This window comes from Lonchura striata, chromosome 6 (assembly GCF_050655825.1).
Source record: "Lonchura striata isolate lonStrDom1 chromosome 6, ASM5065582v1, whole genome shotgun sequence".
In the NCBI taxonomy this organism is placed as follows: domain Eukaryota; kingdom Metazoa; phylum Chordata; class Aves; order Passeriformes; family Estrildidae; genus Lonchura; species Lonchura striata.
Genome location: NC_140708.1, coordinates 3,476,651 through 3,497,990, shown reverse-complemented (window position 1 = coordinate 3,497,990; position 21,340 = coordinate 3,476,651). Strand labels below are relative to the sequence as shown.

Genomic DNA, 21,340 nt, shown 5'->3' with positions numbered 1-21,340 from the left:
AGAGCTGTGGTTCAGTACTGTGGGGTCAGTATTGGACATACCCAAAAAGCTGTAACTGTGTGTTTGCATGTGCTCTATGACCAAGCTGTCTTTGCAGTTTACACTTTTGATCTGGTTTTTCCCTTAATCCAATTGACCACAATCCCACTGATCATCTGACAGGAGAAACTGCAAATGAAAGTAGATTAATTATTTTCAGTTTGCTCTCAGATGTCACAGCATTAACCACCACACATATTTTTCAGTAAGAGAATAACAGACCTTGTGGAGTAACTTTCTATATGGAACCCACCCTGCAAGCAAAGACCCTGTATCTAGATTTAAGTACCAGCCAAGCAAACTGGAAACTCTGGGAAACCTGACACAGGAACAGTGCTGGGTGTGTGAAAACAGCTGCTGAGAGGACTTTTAACACAACTAAGTGAAGAGCTGGATCAACAATGCAGTTTTAACTCCGAACCCTTCTTATCTCAAATTTTGGCATTCCCCTTGACTATGTCTTCCACCACAGTAATTTAAAAAGTCTCATCCAGATCTCAAAAACCACAAAACTGTCCAAAAAGTTCTGCTGTTTGGATTACTTGGGAGGAAGGGAGGTATTTTTAAGGCTCAAGACTCCACACTGGTCATGTTTCCAGGCATTTATCTCTAATCATGAAGCCCAAACCATTTTACCTTCCAATCAAGGTTATTGAACTGCCAGACTGCAGTCACTGGGGTCACCTCTGCAAGAACTAAAAAGAAGGAAGTATCTTCCCAAGTGAAGCACACGTCTGAGAGGCTCCTCTACCCACAGGTCCTCAGAAGTAGCAATTTCTGGGAAAAAGAAACTTGTATTCCTAGATGGGACAGAAAATTGGGAGAACTGGTAAAACTGCTGAACAGCAGTAGTATCCCAGGCTAGAGGAGAGGCCAGGCGATGGCCACATCTGTCTCAGGCACCTGAAGCTGTGCCAGGGAGCCTCTGCAAATCCCTTCTTCACTTCCCTCTGATATACGTGGGATTCTCAAAGCTGACTCACAGCAGCTGCCCTCCCTCCTCCAGGGCAGCCCTTGCTGTGGGCAGTACTCTGGCCTGCAGGGTTGGTCACAGCCCTGGAAATTCCAGGGACTCTTCCCCTAGCCTGGAAGCCCTGGAACAGCCCGTGCTGCTGGCTGCCACTGCCAGCTCCTTGTGCTGTGAGCACAGGATATTAACAGCCCTGTCTCCCAACATTGGTGCTCACAAGCTGTTCACCAACAGCTTCTCAGTGCTACTTGAAAGAACAAGACCTCCCAGTGGTGTAATTATAATTTAACTACCCAGAATGTCACAACAAAGGAATCAGTCTTCGATAAACCCCCAGAATAATACAAGTTAATACTAAATTCTGATTTAAAAACTCACCTGGGCTACCAGCAAACCGTTAACATTTTTGCTTAAAAAGATGTATTTGGCTAAAGGGATATTACATTATGGCAAAACTGTCTTTCAGAGTGCCCATCTTGTGTTTTGCAAAGGAAAAAAAAGCAATTATAAAAGATTCTGTAACTATGATAAATGCTTTTTAAATTGGATGAAGTTTAGGAGGCATAAATGGAAGAAATTTTTGGAGTTAGGGAAGTTTCTGGTAGTTCAACTTTGTATCTTATACTACTACAATACCTGCATTTATCAAGTTTTCAAGTTTCATCTCCAGAAAACAATCTGGCAGTTTTTGCCAGACTGGAACATTTCTCAAGGGGAGTCATGAAGCTGAGCCCTCTGCATGCCATTCATTATAAACTCAGCAGCAATTGGAATTAAAGGGCCTACTGAACATAGAGAGGAACCAAACCAGGATCACCAGAACCAAAATGCTGCCCCAAACCTGTAATGTTAGGCTCAAAGATAGTAGTGGAAGATAGTAAAAATCACCTTTCAAAATTAGTTCATTCCACTAGCAGAGTAGTATTTCAGAATTTCTCAGAAAACTGTCCTCACACCATTTGTTCATTTTTTTTTTAAACACACTTTCAGTGTTGCAACCTGAAACTAATGGCATGATCTGTAATATAATTAAAATATTTTGCAGTAAAAAAAGAACAAAGTACTCATAAAAAATGTACATTTTATATTATATATACACCTAGCACATCTGCTATGCCACTGGGACAGATGTTTATTAATATGGATATCAGATCATATTGCTAGACTGCTAATGGCTCAGTAATCTATCTTCTAAATACCACACAAGTATCTGAATATATGCAGAACCAATTATCAAAATACTTCAAAAAAAAAATCTGCTTTACTGCTATGGCCTGTGAAAAGCACCATTAACTTGCAGTTTGGTTTCAATAACAGGGTACAAGAGTTACAACATGTTGTGTTTATAGTATGTTGTCTGAAAGACTTAAAGACACTCCCTCTAATATAGCAACTTAAACAAAACTTCAAACTCCCAGGATTAGAAAATCTCCCCTCTTCTTGTAACAGCACTTCAGATCACGCCCTTACCTGAATTACTGGCTTGTAGTGAGCGAGTTTATTAGACAATTACACAATTCAGTTAATTAAGGAATTGTTTGACATGAGCTGAGCATCACTGTTTTAAGATTTCTCAAACTGTATAAATAATGATGGTTTATTAAATTAAAGATCCTAATATCCTTTTCTAATATGCCAGCCCTTAACTACTGATGCCTCACCCTCACTGTGGACATATTCTCTCACCAACTCCTCTCTTTTCTAAGCCTCACGATGTTACAGATAAAGTTTACTTCATGCAACTTCACTAAAGAGGAAAAAGTACCTGGCTGTAAAATGCAAAGAGGAAGCTACTTTCAGAATAAAAATATCTACTTTGCATAATGACAAACAACAGTCTTAGACTGAAAGGTATTTTCTTTGTACTTCATCAATTTGATACATGCCTTGCTTGCACTTTGGGAAAAACAGTAAGTAAAAAAAATTCTTATTGATATGGTTGACTCAGAGTTACCAACAGCCCTGCAGAACCAAAGTAAAAGGATTATGATGTTCCCATCCTCCTACATCTCCCCCATTTTTCATGGTGGGCTCTGCTTACATAAACAGTGTTATGTAGAGACTGTGTGAATGAAATTTGTATTGTCAGCCCCAAGCAACTCAAATATCATGAGTCAGGCTCCAAAATACCACAGAACTGGAATAAACATCAGGAGAATTGAAATAATACATCTGCAGTTCTTTGTATTTCCTTTCTCTTGAAGCCTTCAGGGGTCCCAGTTTTGGGATTTGCTCAGCAGCCATGAAACTTAATTAAAAAATGCTGGAAATAGGTGAGTTTCTCCTACAATAACATATGTCCAGTGCTAAAACAATAAATAATACACATACAAAGGTTTTTAATAATGTTCTGACTTAGAAGCACAGACTTGTTATATGAGTCTAACAAAAGAGCAGTTAAAATATGCAAGGTCTTAATTTCTGTCTGCTCATCAAATGGCAGTGAGGAAGCTCTCTTGCAGCCACACAGTGGTGAGAGGTAAGTGGCAATATGGCAGGAGAATATTGGCACTGGCTAGAATCTACCACTGATGCAAAGAAAATCACCCCAAAATAAAACAAACAAACAAACAAAACCCCTGAAAACTAAACCAGAGCAAAGACTTCAGCAAAATTATTCACATGGGTGCTGTTTGCTAGAATAAGCCTTTGGCAGGCAGTTCTCTCTCTTATAGTGCTGTTCAAAACTTATATCACTTTGCTTTTCTCTACACCATTTTAAGAACAAGGAATTTGCTACTGGCAAATTAGAGAGCATCCATCATTCCTTCTACAGAACACTGGGGTAAGGAAGGGATTTCCTTCCCCACAGTGATGCAAGAACTCACCTGCTGAAAGGCCTGGTTGAGAGACTGCCAACTGCAGCCAGAATCTGGGGCTTACAGAGATCATTCCTTACTGTCTTGGACTGCCTGGTGCAATCTCAGCAAGACAGGCCATTGCTGATTACACTAATTAGGTACTTCCAGGTCCTCTTAACAACAAAGAAGGCATGAGACATTTCTGACGGGACACATAGTTTCTGCAGAAGATTGTATTAACACAACTGACACAATTCAGCCAGGCAAGTTACTTGGCATCAGCATCTGTATCACTGTAACTTTGTTGTGTCAAGACAAAGCATTTGAAAATATTTTTGGGACAGGCTCTCCAGTGAATGAAACTTTTTTTCTTGTATTATGGTAAGCAAAATTGCCTAGGATGTGTCCAAGACTGAGAAGCAAGATGTTTTCTATTGCCATCTGTGTAGCAGTTGTCTTCTCTTAAGTGGGCAGTTTTCCTTATCCCCTGTTAATGGGCCCATCAATGCCTCACCACCTGGCTCAGAGGTATCTTCCTCCAGGAGCCCTTTCTGTTTAACAGGGGATCAAGGACACACCAGTGACTCAGAACGACATCAGCCCATGGTGAGATGCTCTGCCCAGTGGGGAGGAGCTAGGCACCCCCACCTAGATGTGGGGTTTGGGACAGAGTTGTCACTGGACCTTCAGAGGAAGACTACACCCTTCTACAGGACCACTGCTCCAACAGAACTACATCTGCCACTCCAGGACAACCGCAGCCACTCCAATTTGGACTGCTACCAACACCCTGACCAAAAGGATGTCAGGCTGTATTCTGACTCTGTCAGTGGTTTTTCTTTTGTATTATTGCATGTATTTTGTTTATTTTCCCTTTTCATAATGAACTGTATTTCTGACTTGAAGTCTTTCACTGGTTTTGCTTTCAAACCAGAACAGATGGAAAGGGGGAAGGGAGCATATAAGTTGAATATAACAGGCCCAAAAAATAATGTGGTCGTCTTAAACAAAAACACAACTTCATCTGATTTTTCCATCAGTATTAAACCACACTTTTTCTAAGGCCTAAAATTATAGTGGCAGCTTGTTTCCTCAAGCCTACAGGATTTAAAGTTGAAGAGAACTTCTAGAATAGGTTATTGCCTTGGCAAAGAATGCAGTACAACAGCTGCTTGTTCACTGAAATCCAAAATCTTGAGGGTTTCTGCTGCTGAGACAGCAAAGATGTGAAGAGTGGCCCTGAGTAACTTAGTGAGGACTTCCCTCTATGACATCCCATCATCAGTCCTCCTCCCACCCTCCTTCTGTTTGGTTTGCCTACTGTCAGAAGCTGGAGGAGACCTTATCTGAGTGCTTCTCCCTTGGGAATGTGGGATGTGCATTCCCAACCCAACAATGGGCTGTTGCTCAAACACCAGCCACACACCATCAGAGAGCTCTGGCATCCTGGGGCCCTTGGCCAGCTCCATTGTGGACAACAACTGCTTTTGCAGAGAATCTGATGGACAACTCTGGAAGTGCCCTTTGAGGAAAAAAGTAAAAATCCAACAGCTAGTTTAAAAAGGTATAGGAAATTAAAGAGAACTCTCTTATTAATCCAGATTGAACTGCTGGTTCCAAAAGCAAAGTTAGGGCTTGTGCAGATGAAAGCTGCAACTGTGTGGGAAATAGAACATTCTTGACACGGATAGACTGCAATGACTGATCTGGACAGGACCTGCCCATGCATAGCCCTGAACACTTGGAAATGCAAACAATATGTTTCAGGCATCCATGCAAAATTAAAGGCAATACTGACTGGATGCTTGCAAGGCCTTTCCAGCAGCAGTAACTCCTTTGGCAGCAGCTCCTTCCTGCCATATCCTGTGTTTCCCACACCATGCCAAACCCTTGGTGTAACACACCACTGAGCTCTCGCAGTTCCTGCTAACAGATGTCCAGCATCTGGTGTCTGCAGCTCCTGCCTTCCTGTACAAACACTGAGAAGCCTTTAAGGAAATCACTTCTAGAATATTCATGCTATCCTCATCTGCTACCTCTGACTGGCCCACTTGAAAAGCAGTATCCACAGAGCAAGCAGCAATAATGAAGACATTCCAGAGAGAGAAACAGAATCGTGCATATTCCAGTACAGAAACCTTGAAGCACTAAATTAACTGGGATCTATGATCTGTTTATAACTACTTAGCAAAAAAAGTTACTTAACAGCAGAGCATTACCATATGTCTAGCAATTACCACAGGCCCATACATACCCAAGAGGCTTCTCAGCCATTACCCTCTGAATATGCTGCTCTGCATAGATGACTCGGCCAACAGGAAAAAGATGTTTAAACCAATGAACAAAATTGAAAAGAAACCACTGCTTGATGCTAAAAGTAAGTCAAAGCTGTTAGTGTAAACGGCTAAATAGTCTCTTAATTTTACACCTAGCTTCCACAGTTTGCCTTCAGCTCTAGAGAGAGACAGACTCCAATCAGGACAGCAAGAGAACTAGTGATCAAGTCATCCAGGTGGAAGTGGGAAGCTGATCGGAATGTTGAAAAGCAGGAACAACGTTTCTGTTTCCTCCTTCTCTGACAATGATCAGAAGCACACTTTCTCCACAAGAGCACTCATTCCTGAGGCAGGCTTGGAGGAAGAAGTATGCTTACAACACGTCTCCCCTCCTCCTTTCCAGTTCTGGTTCTACTTTTTTTTTTTTTTTTCTTCTTGGTACATTGAGGACCTGTGGCCTTTCCATCAGCCTAAAGAACCTCAATGACAGTGTCAGCTGCTTCTTTTAAGGCAGCAATAGAGGTGCCTGTGTAGGGATGATCTCAGTGATCTGTGGTAGAACTATGACTACACAGAGATCTTTAAACTAGCTTTTCAATAGGTTTACCATGAGATGAAGTGACCCTACTGAATTCTCAAGCTCCTTCCACTAGCTCTCACTCACCACAGACACACTGAGCAGTGTCACTCCTTCCCTCTGCCACCACAGAGCACCCCCAAGCAGTGGGGTTATGTGATCCATACTTCCTAGCAGTAAGAATAGCTCTCGGATGATCTTAACAGTGCAGGATTGAGACAGTGTTGAGAAAATGCTCTGAAAGAACACCTTACATTTGCAATCTGCCATGCAGATCCCTCCATACTTCTGCCTTTAAGCCATCTTCTTATCAGCTCAGGGGTTGGGCTAGAAGCTCACTATGGGCATCCTCTTTTTGCCCTCCTGTCCTGTGCCTCAACCTGGCAACAAGGCAGGAGGATGGAGAGGCAAAACTATTGGCTAACCTTTATGAGCAGCAGTATGCCAGCCAGGTCTGAGGTGTACTGAAAGATGCTGAATGACTCTGCCAGTGCCCTCTTAAGGAGACAGTTTTGATTCCCAAAAGCAGCAAAACATCATCCACCAAAGGTATTGAATTGAAAAACGTGTGTTAAAAAATGCTACATAGTTTTGGAAGAAGGAAGTGTGAAAACCATTGGCAGGCTATGCAAACTGTGAAAGGTCCTGGTTTAATTAAAAAAGTTTGGAACAGCCTCCAGTCATAATTTCAGCAGAAAACAGCAGTTCAGCACGGTTTCTGTTGTTCACTGTGCTCCCAAGGTGAGCATTTGTGCATAGTTTTTCTCAGAAGTATGCATGCTCCAGGAAGAAAACTGAAATAAAATATTACTAAATAAAATTAATTATATAGGAAATATAGTAAGAGTGTTTATAACCCTGCAGCTTCTGGGAACAGTTATATTTTATTTGATGGCATCTCCATGGCCTGACTCTTGGCCATAAAGAAACCAAAGGTTCTTTCTCTGTGGAAATTATTTCATGTGGGTTGATCACTCAGAGAGAAGTAAGTCAGACATTTGGTAGGGTGAAGAGAAGAATGAGAACTAATACAGGAGAAGTGATTCTGGAAAAATAAAAGACTTAGCTCTCTTGAAATAATCATGCCTACATCTGCACAGAAAAGGGTGACTGCAGCAAGGGCTACAGTTCTCAGTCTAGGGAGGAGGGGAAAGCAATAATAAAATAATGATTTTGGAATGACTGAAGTAATATACTTCAATAGAGAAAATTCTAACTATACTTCTTCTCCCCAGCCTAGAATGTACTGCTGGCATCCTAAACAACCAAAGCCAGACATACAATCTGGGGAGCCTGTAGCTGATTTGGGTACAGCTGGGTACCACATCAACCTGGTTTTCAGGGTATGCTGTGCCATCACCTCACCTACACACAACAGCAGACACATCCAGAACACAAAGAGACAAAACATGGTTTGCCTCCAATGTTTATGAACTTATTATATATGTGAATGTAAAAGAAAATAGTTTGTGTTATAAAATTTCTTTGTTTTGGAAAACATGACTTAAGACCTCAAATATTTCCCATTTTATATTCTGATAGAAAAACCTTGATATACAAAGTTGATAGTATTGCTAAGGGAAAAGACATAGGGGGAAGAGAAGTCCCTGTACCTCATTCCCTTCTCTAGACTGCCCAGCAAGATCAGAGTGTCAGTTGAGACAGCAGCACCCCCTTCACTGCAGTTGTCTCATCCCAGCAGCCACAAGCAGCCCCCTGAGGAATCACCACCTCAACAAAGCCTATTCAGCCTCAAAAGCAATTCCCACTGATCTGCTTCCTTTTTATTTCACTATCTGCAACTACTTCTCATTTTTATGTACCCCCATTAAGTGCTATCTCTATTATCAAGTTCACAAACTCGGCAGTGACAACACCAGTCTTCTGTTTCACCAGCCAGGTCAACAGGGCATTAACTGCCATACATCCATTCTCAGATAATAAATTGTCAAGAGAAAAATGGGGGAACATCATACTCTGAACATGACTGATCTCTTGTAAACAAAACTTCCATTTGAATCAGCATTAAATTCACAGCGAAAAAAAAGTAACTAATATTCTACGTCTAGTTTCTGGTCATAATTAATTCACTGGTGTGCCTACCCTTCCAATGAAGGGGCTGATAACTGCAAAAGTTTCCAGTCTTATTTCTTGGAAGCCCTCCAAAGGTTTAAGCTGCTAACTTCTGCTAATTAATTCAGAAAGAACCTGAACATATGGTGTTATAGCCAAAAATATATAGCATACACAAAATATAGCAAATAAATCCCATAAAAATAGGCCTATATTTTAAAGGGTAAGAAGCTGGGAGAGGTGTTTTGCCTTTGTAATGACTGCTTCTTTATTTTCCTAGGAGACATTACTGGGTGCTCTCACCCAACAACAGCTTGAGAAAAATAAACATAAAAACAAGACTTGCACAAGACACTGAAGATCAAAGGCAGGTTCCATGCCGTGCCTTTGGAGAATGCTACAAAACTGACATTGTTATGAGTTCCCTCAATGCTCGTGAGGACAGAATGCCTTGCATCCAGCATCCCAAGGTGATCTCTGCTTCTGGCCTGCCGTGCCCGGTGCCACAGCCCTGGCACAGTGGCATCAGCGGTGCAGCCCCAGCTTGGCCGGGCACCTCCCAGAGCCCCAGTAAAGCTCTGCCCTGCAGCCCAGCCCAGCCCTGGCTCACAGCTACAGCTGCCCCAGCCTTGTCCCTGGCTGCTGCTGGCCCTGCCTGCAGCTTCTCCCGCGGGCGGCTCAGGGACGAGCCACAGCCCGGCTCGCGGGGCTGCTCCCCGCTCCTGCCTGGGGAGTGGTTCTCAGCACAAGACTAACAGCTTGTCACTAAAATAGGGTTGCATTTGCTGTAATGTACTCTGTGATTTGTAGTTGATTTGCTTCTGGTTCTGGACAGACTTCTGACAGAGGCTACATAGATCTGTTTGTCTGCCTTATTTGTGAATTTGCTATATTCGAGTATGTTGCCATTTTATTAATTTGTTGACTATACATTTGAGGTATGGACAATAGGTCCTCAGAATCTTCTTTGCCCAATCAACAAACATCTCAATCTCTTCATGTTTTTTTCAACTTTTATTCTAAGGGTTGTAGTACAAAATACTCTGAAATAGCTGTTACACTAATTGCAATATTGCTAAGAATGCAAGGAATTCGCTGAAATCTTACACAGAACTACAGGAAAAATAAAAAACAAGCATCAGGTGCTTCCTCTGATTATTTTGAGGATCCCCTGTATTCAAGTAAATACCATTCATGTTTGGACACAGGGACAGGGAGGTTGTGTCAGTACTGCTTTGCCCTGTGCTTATCCACGCATGAGGTATGACTAACACATCAGCACAAACTAAGCATTTCTACACAAACAGCACAACTAAGCCTTACTGTTTAAAATGGTGCACATTTTCTTGGACTTCAATTTGTAAAATTCTTTTAGGATGTGGAGCATGTAATTGCTCTAATCAGAGGAATTAATCTTCACAGTTTTCATGACTACAAGGCATCCTACAGCAAGCAAGAAATGATTCAGAAGTGGCTTCACACAGTCCAGCAGTAAGTCAACTAAACACATCACACAAGTAAATCACCACCATAATTTTTAAGCTGAAGAGTTTTACACAAGGCTTTTAATCAGATGACTGGGAGAATTCTCTGTGAGAATGTGTCTGGATTTCTACCTGTATACATGAAATTTAGGAGTCATTTCCCATTCTAGCTGAAAATGACTGTTTGTTTAAAATAAATTAAAACATCATCTTAAATTAACTTTCAAGTCCATATGAAAAAGGTGCTATTCATAAAAAAGGTTCAATTTCTCAGCCCTGTATCATAATCTGGTTTTCTTGCAGGAAAATAAGAATTTAAAAAAAATGGTTTGCAAGCATTGGCAATATAAAAAGTTGAAACTTAAAAAGATCAAATGTCAAGCTAAAATAATTTTTGTCACCTTTCATTTAGAAGTCCTACTGTAACTGTTAAGCTCAATTAAAAGACAGTATTACGTTCATTTTCATTTCTGTTCCAAGGAAATGGAAGTTGCACAAATGAAGTACCTTGTTGAATATTTCTGCCTCTCCAGGACAGTGCAGATGAATTGAGGCAGAGATCTCTGAAGTTTGCTCTTGGGGAATAAGGTTTACTGGGGATGCAGAAAGGTCCTGCCTCGTGCTCCCAGACATAGCACGTAGCAGGGCTTGAGAGGGTGCGGGAGGGGAGAGACAAAAGGATGCTCAAGGAGAGGGGGAGTTACAAGAGGGGAGGAAGTTCCAAGAGAGGGGAGGAAGTTCCAAGAGAACGTGTGGCCCCTCGAAGCCCCATTTTCAAGGAGCTTCAAGGTGGGCTGGAACAAGGCTTGGGCCAATGGGGTTACAGGCACTTGATGTTTTAGGGGAGGGATACAGGTGCAGGATGATATCTTTTGGGGGGTGGGATGGAATAGTCCACTTGACCCCAGGACCCATCCATAAGCAGGGGCATTATCCTGCTAGCTGGGAGAAGTGTTCTCATCCTGGCTGTATTATTTATGGATAATCATATTTATCTATCTTCTGCAACAGTACCTTTTTTAAAAACAGCTTTTAAATGAAAGAACAAACTGTGAATGCCTCACCCTTCCACGGAAAGATGCAATAGATAAACTGTGAAATAATTACACATGCTTATAGTATAGAAAGATATCCACAATGTAATTATCTCACTGAGAGAAGGAAGAAATAATAACAGAACATCTTTCTGTCCTGACATTTGCTAAAAAGCTTTTATTTTCCCAGAAATTCCAAGAACAATTTCAGGGGCTTAGAAGTCTCTTCTGCCTGTACCAGAGCATTCTGAATGTCATGTGCTGCCTGCAGTGAGCAGCAGCACTCAGAGATCAAAGAAAATGTATGTTTTGGCTCTGACAGCAAAGGCAGAGAACAGAAGTGCCTAAAACGGTTGTGGTTAAGGAGCAACAGGTGACACAAAAAAGAACACAAGACTGCAAAAACAAAGCTGATGCAGGCCTGTCTATGTACCTGTCCTCTTCCTACTGTTAAGGCTGACAGGCAGCTCCAGTTTATTCTTTCCCTTTAGTATTTCTACTCCAGTTATGAGTAATAGCAAAACCTGTTTCCTGACTGCAGCTGTACATGAGCCAGCTGTACCTTGCCAGAGAAATGCTGCAGAGGAAAGGAAGAGATGTCGTGCTCATTATTTTGGCCATTAGCTGCTTCCTGTACTGATTTACAAGTATTTACAATGCTTTGCTAACCTGCAAAGAGCAGCCATGTGAAGGGTGTGCCTCTGATCCACCATCCTCTGCAGCTGCACGCTGCCACCACCGGAACCTGCGGCACTGAGGGAATTATAACTCTTTAATCCCTAGTAGAAGGATCTAAATCAGACTCTTTATTCATGACCTACTGGGTTTGTTTAATAATACTACTATTGCTGGCAATTGTGCCTACTACAGGAAAAAATAATCCATTTAGCTTGCAGGGAAATTGGATATATATAAATACTTGAAGTAACACTGTCACAGATCCAAATTGTTAAAGTATTTTTATTTCTTTAAATATTTCGCTTGCTTCTAAGACTTCGATCCACCAGGTGATTTTCCCTTTGGAATAAGGGTTGCATAAAGTAAGTAATATATTTGAATTTTATATTTTTTTTTTAAATGTTGCTACTGAAGGATGACTATGTAGCAGTAACTATTAGAACGATATTGAGTAGCAACTGTCAAATCAGATTAAATACTTGCTGATGTATGTATTTAAGAACCAGTTGAAATGATTTCTACTATAAAAGTGGCAGAAGCATCCACAAAAGTATCATATGAAATATCACATTCTATATAGGTACCATTAGCAAAGACACAGTAGTAGTGTAAAGGAAATTCAGGCTCAGTAACAAGCTTTTGGGATGGACAGGAGGACACAGACACTGGATTTCTGCCTTCAAAATCCTGACTTATGTGTGTAAATATTAGAAGCTCTGTGACATTCAGGCAGAAGGAGCAGTATCAGCTGATTGTGCTACATGGTTTAACTTGACACCCCGCTCAAGGATCCATCACAAAGTTGAGAGCCAAGTTTGAGAGCAACACCTGCCCGAGGCCATTGCACACAGCCCTGGCAGGACAGTCAGGATCCCCGAGCACTGCAAACCCTTTCACTGCCCTGGTACCACTGCAGCTAATGCAATTCTGCTGCTCATTTTAACAGCAGAATGTACCTGCTTAACCTGCCCTGCTGGAACAAGGAAATCCTGCTGGCTCTGTTCAACAAGGCATAGATGATAAATACGTGCAAGCATACACACACAACTGAACTGTTCTTGCTCAGGAAACAAAATTACCTTACAAAACGTCTTCCTGTAAGTAACACAAGCAGAAGCTGCTCTTAACACAGAACCCAAAGGAGAGGCTGACTTTCTTTGCCCAAAGACACTATCTCCAAAATAACTGTCCTTTCTAATAACTCAGCTGGAAAGCACCTCTGTTAGCAAAACATTTACAACCTTCAATCTTTAAGTGATTTTTTATGAAATAATTTAAAGCTGAAGTTGTTTGTTCTCATCTCAGGCTTATGATGCAAACACTGAGCAGCTATGAACTCTCAAAAGCATCCCAGACTCCTTAATGAAACAGTGCTGAACAGTGAATGCCCTGAGATGAGCAGGGAGGGCAAGGGGCAATTCTTACATGCATCTCAAGCTGCACTGTGACTGCAAAGACACTTGGTTCAGGGGGTTAGTAATAAAGGAACCATTACCTTTCGTGGCACTGATGAACCAGGTTGGTGATGGGAACAAGACTGAGCAGGAGAGCTGGGATGTGGCATTTCCACATGGGTAAGAGTAATTGGATGGAGCTGATACAAATCTGAGGGCTGGAAGGGACAGAAAAAGGCAAGGAAGGCAGCAGATTTCAGGATGCAAAGAAAAAGCTCCAAAGAATTTCAAAAGCATCTGGCTGCTGGATGGGAAAATGGAGGATCACAGGTAACTCTGAACTGGAAAGGGGCACCAGGAAAAGTAAATCAAATAGTGAGTTTAATGGATGAACTTGGCTAGGAATAGAACCCTCTTCTGCCCTCTTTCTTCTTCATATGTGTGTCTCATGGTCTCTTTGAGTCCAGTAACTACAGAACTGCCATCTCTATTTGCTTTCCCAAGCAAAGACTAGAAGCCCAGATGAATTAAGGCTGTGAATGAAGACTGTGGCTATTACCAGGTGAGGAGCCCTGCCCAACAAGGCAGCCACACTTGGTGGGAACCAGGAGTACTACCAAGAGAAACGTTTAGGCAAGCTGCAATCCTTGAAGTACTAGAGAATTACATTTAGTCTTACTACAAAGATAAAGGGGGACGGCTTTTGGAGGATGACTTTGCTAGATTTATTTTTTTCTAGTCTTGTTAGTTTGTTTTGCTATTTTCACTATATTTCTCATATTAACTCCAATACTGATGCCATTTTAGAAACAAATGTCAAGTAGAAAGAACAAATATGAGACGCTTTCTGAACAGTTTGCTGAGAGCTGCACTCTTTTGTTTAAAGAAAGCATTCATATGGCCCCATTTGGAATATACCAATCTACAGAATTAGTAAGGGGTAAAAGCCCAGCGATTCTCATTTACTCTTTACACCACAGAAAAGAGAGAGGGATTGTCCCAGAGCCTTCAAAAGGCACTGTGAATCCTGAATCCATGGGCTGCACGCTGTCAGGGCAGGCTGTGGAACATCCCAGCCAGGCCAATTACCAGCAGTGGTGTCTCTGTGGTGCATGTACATAATCACCTTTGACACAGCAGCAGGCTCTGTCTGGTGTCCTGATCTTACCTGAGCCCTAGTTGTACCTTTCCTCTCATCAAAGTGCAGAGACATCCTGCAGTTCTCTGTTTGAAGGAACTTTCCCCTAGTGCACAGGGTTCAAACAGCAAACTATTCTCAAAACTTGACAGTAGAGCTCCCTTTATATTTAAACCAGTGACCATTCCTTGCTCCTTCTCAACAGAAATTACAAGTTCCAGTGTTGTGATCCAAAGCACTGCTTGAATTAGATACACATTCCCTTATATGAGCAAAAGAGACTTAGGTATGTTTATTGGCAAATATCTTTTTAATCATAGGTCTGCTTTGACAGTGGAAAACAAAGATCCTGCTCCATTTAAACATAAAGCTTAGAGACAAAAGAACAAAACAAATGCAACCCTGGCATTTTCTTGTACATTTTTAGCCAATCAGGGCAGAAATGAGTGTTTCCACTAAAATATTATGAAAACTGTTATAGCAGGTCAGGCCATTTCTTGCTATTTACTTACACAGAAGACAGAGCAAAAACCCCCAAAACTTTGAAAACCACTCACTGAGATTAAATAAGAATGAATGCGAGGTAATACCATATGAGGAATAACAGCAATCAGCTTACATAATGAGCGAGTCAAATACACAAATTTACTGTTTGTCTGAGTAGCTTCTGATGTAACAAATACAAAATGTCAGGATCTTTTCTTTCTTCCACGTTCAAGAACTTGGGGGTTACAGAGTGGCGGGCTCAGACCCTAAGGTGAGCTGATGTTTGCTGTGTGTTCTGCAATATTCATCCCTGGGTGTCCAGAGAAGTGAAAGGAGCTAGGGAAGGGTCTGGAGCAGCTCAGGGAGCTGGTGGGGCTCAGCCTGGAGAAAAGTAGGCTCAGGGGGATCTTCTGGCTCTGCACAACTCCCTGGCAGGAGGGTGCAGCCAGGGGATATAGGGCTCTGCGCCAAGGGGACAAGTGACAAGATGAGGGAATGGCCTCAGGTTGCACCAAGGGGACGTTTGTGTTAGGTATTAAGGAAAATTTATCCACGGAAAGGGTAGTCCAGCATTGGAAGAGGCTGTCTAGGAAAGTGATGGAATCGCCATCCCTGGAAGAGTTCAAAAACATATGGATGTGGCACTTTGGGACATGGTTTAGCAAATGAACATGGTGGTGCTGGGTTAATGGATGGATTCAATGATCTTAAGAATCTTTTCCAACCTTAAGAATTCTGAGATCTGTTCCCAGATTTTCACAGAGCAGGAAATGAAGAGGCAGCTGTGCTTCTCAGCACTTACAACTGCCACCTTTGATAAGCAACAAGAGGAAGAGCCACGTGAGCTCACCTATTACTGAGACAGATGCAAATCTTCCTTTTACTAGACTTCATCTGGCCTCATTAAAGAAGAAACAGAATTTCCTTCTGAAGGAGATATTTAAAACAAATTTTACAACAGATTGCAGACTTCTCCATGCAGGTCTTTACCCCCTCTCACTTGCACGTGGATTTGGAAAGTGCCAGTGTAATAAAATGCAACAGCTGCTTTCCCCAGAAAGAGCCTGCAGCAGAGCCCAGCTCTGTCCTAAGCTGGTTCAGCTCGATGCAACCCTGCTCACTGACATCCACAAAGATACAAAGAGAACATTCTTTGTCTTTTGCATGAAATAATTGGTTTCATGAGGCAGTAAGTGTCCTGGAAGAGTGGTTGTGTGTACCTGTCAGCAACTGTTTTACTGCTAACTAGACCAGGGAGAGAAAGAAGTACAGACACCACCACCAGTATCTTCCTTTCTTGTAATCAACTTGATTATAGAGATTTATATATAATTTAATTCAGAGTATGGCAGGAAAAGCTCCTGCACTTAAACTTGTCTGCTGTTGTAAGGCCATCATCAAACACACAATGGCAGCAGAAAGAAATACTGGCTTTGAGAGCTATCTGCTCTGGTACTCCTCATTCTTTAAACTACATCTAGCAGCACAAGAGTTCTCATGAAAGCTACAGCAATAATGGGATATAAAATATGTATGAGTCTGTGTACTGTCACACATGGGCTCTGTACAGAGTGTTTCATGCTTGACAGCATGCTCTGATAGAAGTAGACAGAACAACAGATGAGAAATCTACAGCTTAAAATCAAGGTTATTTTGTTACTTTTCCCCTTTCACTGAGAGCGGAAATAGAGTGCTAAAGCATGTGCAAAAACCCTACCAACAAATTAATAAGAGAGGACAAAGGCAAAAAATTAGGGATAAGCATAGTCCAAAATATTAAATCCCCCAACCCTTCAATGCCCCTACCTGATGTGTTGCATTAACTGAGGCACTCAATTGTGCAGAAATGCTGAGAGCTAGCTGACATTAAACTCTGTATTTGCTGCTCCAGTGTGACAATGGCCTCCAGCATTTCTAAATACATAAGAACCATTTTTTACGTAATTACCTTGTGAAGTCAGTCATCTCCATCATAATCACACACATCCTCTTGGCCAGAACAATTATGTCATTGCTGGTATCATCCCAGATTTCAATCTCTGCATCAAGCTTACTCTTGACTTTTTTGAAGTCAGCCACTTGCTCAGCTATCTTTTCCTTTTCAGCTTCTGGCAGTTGAGTCATCTTAGCCTAAAGCAGAATAATTTGATTTGTAAAACATCTATGTCAGAGTATTTTATAAAAAAAAAAAAACAAATAGCGCACATTAATAAATACATAGTTTAAACCCATTATGGCCTGAGCCAACTGTTTGAGTTTGAGCACTTATAATTTCAAAATTTGTAAGTTGTCACTGGGTTGGACCAAATAAATAATCTCAGTGTAATGGGGATAGTGGTGTTCCTGAAATCATTCATTTTAACATAGTGAAAGAGAGAGAGAAGATTAAATTCTTCCAAACAGCCTTTATGAAATATGACTGAAAATTTTCCCAGTTTCTTAGGGCTAAGGAGCCTAAGTAGTTTTGAGTATGATACATGTAAAAGTTACACAATGCAGTATTGATTCAGGTACAAAATAATCAATGAAAAGGGTTAATGGTCCTGAAACACTCAGCTATACTTATTCTCTCTTCTGAGAGGGTTCTATATCATCATTCTAGAAACTGAAAAAGATTTAATTGTTCAAATATGCATCTTCTGTCTTTGCAGAAGACAAATAGGTGACAGAAATCAGGATGTGAATAAGATTACCAAAAGCCCTTGAAAATGTAGCATTGTCAGAGAAATGTTTTTGTTTAATGCGCTCCATGAGCCTGCTGCAGTCATGGGTCAGCCACCCCTCCTGTGTCAGCAACAGGCCAGGGAGCAGCCATGGGCTGGGATATTACATGGCCACATGGAGATCCTGGCCCTTCATCCCCAGAAGAGAGGAGCCACGCTGGTCCTGGTGGCTCTGTTGCCATGCTGGCTATCTGACACCTTCCCCTTCAGGCTACCAGGAACTCACAACTACACACAGCAATTATCAACATGTTGTCATTACTCTATAATTACACAATAAATATTTTGTGACTTGTTTAGAAAGCATTCTTGCTTAGAAAACATTGTCTACCACCAGTAAAATAGAAAGTTAAGGCCGTGGTTGAATTGCTTCTAATTAATAAAATGGGTAAGCAGTTCTGTACATAATATGTATGTTTTCCAAGCCATGTCTTTTCAGAGGTTTTATTTATGCTAGAATCACTGTCACAGGGTTAGCTTTCTCACTTAGACAAATTACTGAAAATTACAGGTTTCTCAGCATGTACCTGTAATTGCAGTCACAAAATCACACAGAATCACAGAATGGTTAAGGGTGGAAGGAACCATCTCACAGTGGTCAGAATTACCCTATAGTCACAGAATTAGAAAGCCCAGCTATTTGGAGGCTACTTTTCCCATGTTGTTAAAAAATCCTGAAATGGCCTACAGAGGAAAGAGAACTTTTGTGATCTCATGCATATTTGCTGATGGGTGGATGGCTGGGGTATTTCCTAGCCCACAGTTTCAACCCTGTTTTGAGTTCAAGATCACAGACCTGGATCTTGAAACGACAAGAAAGATGACATTTTAATGAAAGAACTGTGACATACAGCATCCTGCTATCTGCCAACAATAATGAGCTTCAGGTGGAAGAGACATTATCCACTGGAACAAAGGGCAAAGGAAATTATAATTCTAACCTTGTCTTTTCTCTCCCTTCCCTCATGCTGCTTTAAAACCATGTCCAATAAAAAAAAGCAACTGTATACAGAGCCTTTTAAGCACAGATTTAACTTTGTATCAAAATAAGCAGCATAACCATAATTGTGAAATAAAGATCTAAACTGAATGACTGTTACATGAGTGCAGGTTTATTCTGTCAAGCAAGAGAAAAATTATTTTTTTACTACTTCTAAGACAAAATGTTATTATTACAGTAGCAGGTAACAGAGTAAGGACTAGGTGAGAGAAGAAGTTATATCTGTGATATTTTCTTCTATTAAAAAAAAAAGTATGCAATTTTAAAAAAAATTTCCCTAACTTAACTTTTCTGAAGGCTGTTTGTCCCTGGTGGCTGAAGTCTCCAACACTGGAGTTTGTGTTATTTGAGTTGTCTCCTTTGCAACCTGACTGACCCCGTGTTTCCTTTCATTACCTTTCCATGTTTAGTCATTCCTCCACCAATGAAACAGAACTTTCAAGGCCATGTAAGGACACATGGGGGGTAACTAAGTGGTGATGATTTAGACTCTTCTCTCCCTGGTATATTGCTGGCCAGTGACATCCCAAGCCTAAGAACTGGCTTTTTGCTTACCTGTGTCTCAGGCTGCTCTCCAAGGATTTGACTTTCACATAAACTTTGATTAATGTCTTAAAACCTCAGATGGACATACGTTTTTTCTTTCCTCACCCCTAACACCAAGTGACTGGCCAGATTCACACCATCACCATTTTTACCACTTACAAGGACCAGGAAGGAAACAAAGGCAACAGAAAGCAGCACAATACATTCAAGCAAAATCAAAGAATCTCCCTTGAAAATTATTTAACACTTCCAGCTTTGTAGGCTGCAATATGTCATTTAACTACAGAGAAGAAAAGATGAAAACACTGGTTTACTGCAACTCTGTAGGCTGCAACAAAACAAACCCCAGTTTCCCAAATGAGCATATGAAAAACTTCTCTGGGCTTTTACATACAAGAACACAAAATAACCTGCTCTTCACATACTTATAAGAAAATGTTCTTCACATAGTTATAAGAAAATGTCAGAGATCCCAGAAGAATGGATTTGTGTCCCTACTTTGTCTTGAGAGCTGAGGCTTTCATTCCACCAGAGCCTCAGCAGCCAGAAGAAGCCCTCTGGGCTGTTCCTCCTCTCCTGCTGCAGTCAGCTGAACATTTGGTGGAAAACAACAGGACCCTGCAAATCACTCAAAGTACAGCAATATATTTCACAACAGTTTCACAATAGCTCCAATCATGACTTTTACCTGTCTTTTCCTTGAACAAACTTTGCAGACCACTGTCATAAAATACACATGTGAGCTGAGCCCTGAGCAACCTGAGCTGGTGAGTGGCATCCCTGCTGTGGAACTAGGGGATGTCTGAGGTCTGTTCCAAACCATTCCCGAGTCAGATTCTGTGGGAATGCCAGTGTGTTCATAAGTGAATTCACAGAGATGCCACTGAGTCAAAGGGACTGTTAAGATGTCCACAACCTTTTACTGCTGCTTTTCCTACCGAGGGAATCGCTGTGTGAGTTTGGATGAAGAGGTAACAGAGATATGCTGGATATTCAGCATTCACAGCTAAGTGAATACACATCCCCAGAGATGAACTGTGTGGGTGTGTGATGCTGACAGTGGGGAGAAGCTGTGTTTCTTTCAATACTTTACCACCTGCTGTCACAGCTGCATTCTTCCCATTTCAAGAATTGCAGCAAGCCTGCTGAAGTGCAGCATTCCTTAAACAAGTTCAGAGAGTGCCTCATTTGTTCTGCCATGACAGTTCTGCTGTCTTTTTAAATGCAATATAATTGCATAAGCCAGCTAAAGGGGTGAAAGTATTGGGAGATAGCAAACAAAGTGTTTAATGCCATTTTTGCATCAGCCTTCACTAAGAAGGTTGGCTTGGATTATGCAACTATGGCATATTAAATGTAATTTCTCTTTCTCCCAAGGCCATAGGCCTATGGATCAAAAAAGCATCGTCCTAAGTCTGGGCTTCACCAGAGCTTTGCACTGGCTCTCATGTCATCCTTACAAATAACCTGGAGAAATAAGATCTAGATGTAATATCCAGTGGGTGGATGTAATATTGGTTAGAAAACTGCTTGCAGAGCACTTATCAAGAACACACACCGAGCCAAGGGATCTATCAGGAAAAGTTGTGAAGGGAGCTGCATTAGTCAGTGTTTCCACAGAACCAATAGTCCACACCACACTCAGTGGAAGAGGCCTGGTTTACATCTCAAAGTGAACTTGAGAACTGATCTGGAAACATCACAGGATGTGTAGTGCAGCTGAGACAATGAGAGGGCTTACCCCTAAGAAAAAACACTGGCACACACACAGAACTGAGACAGAACCAGCCATAGGCAGTTGTGTGGGTGGGAATTTGTGGCTGACAAAAGGTTGTGCTCATGGCAGAAAGGCAAACTGCATACAAAGCTCCTTGTGAACTATGCACATAGCAGCAAAGAGTGCAAATTTCTCACTTGTGATGTTGAGATAACAGGTGACCTCACACACTTGGCCATATAAATAGTCTGGACACAAAATTCAAGAATTCATTAACCAGCTGCAGAGCACCCAGAGGAGAGAGAGACTAAAAGAACATACAGGAAACTCAACCCCGAAGAATAAATCAAGGTTACTGGAGTTCTTCACCAGGAGTCTCCAAAAGAGACCATAGAAAAAGGATG

General features: G+C 41.5%; 1 protein-coding gene across 8 annotated transcripts in view; it reads right to left on the bottom strand.

Moving 5' to 3' along the window:
* CTNNA3 (catenin alpha 3) overlaps positions 1–21,340 on the bottom strand; it is a 426,948-nt gene that overhangs the window by 35,112 nt on the left and 370,496 nt on the right. For 7 of the 8 annotated variants that reach the window (XR_014956237.1, XM_085583117.1, XM_085583119.1 and 4 more), the window contains one exon: positions 16,899–17,080. The exons of the other annotated variant lie outside the window; for it this stretch is intronic. Coding sequence is in view for 6 of the 7 variants with exons in the window: in XM_085583117.1 (XP_085439243.1) it covers positions 16,899–17,080 (182 nt within the window). In the remaining variant the exon portion in view is untranslated. The remainder of the gene's footprint in view (positions 1–16,898; positions 17,081–21,340) is intronic. 8 annotated transcript variants of the gene reach the window in all.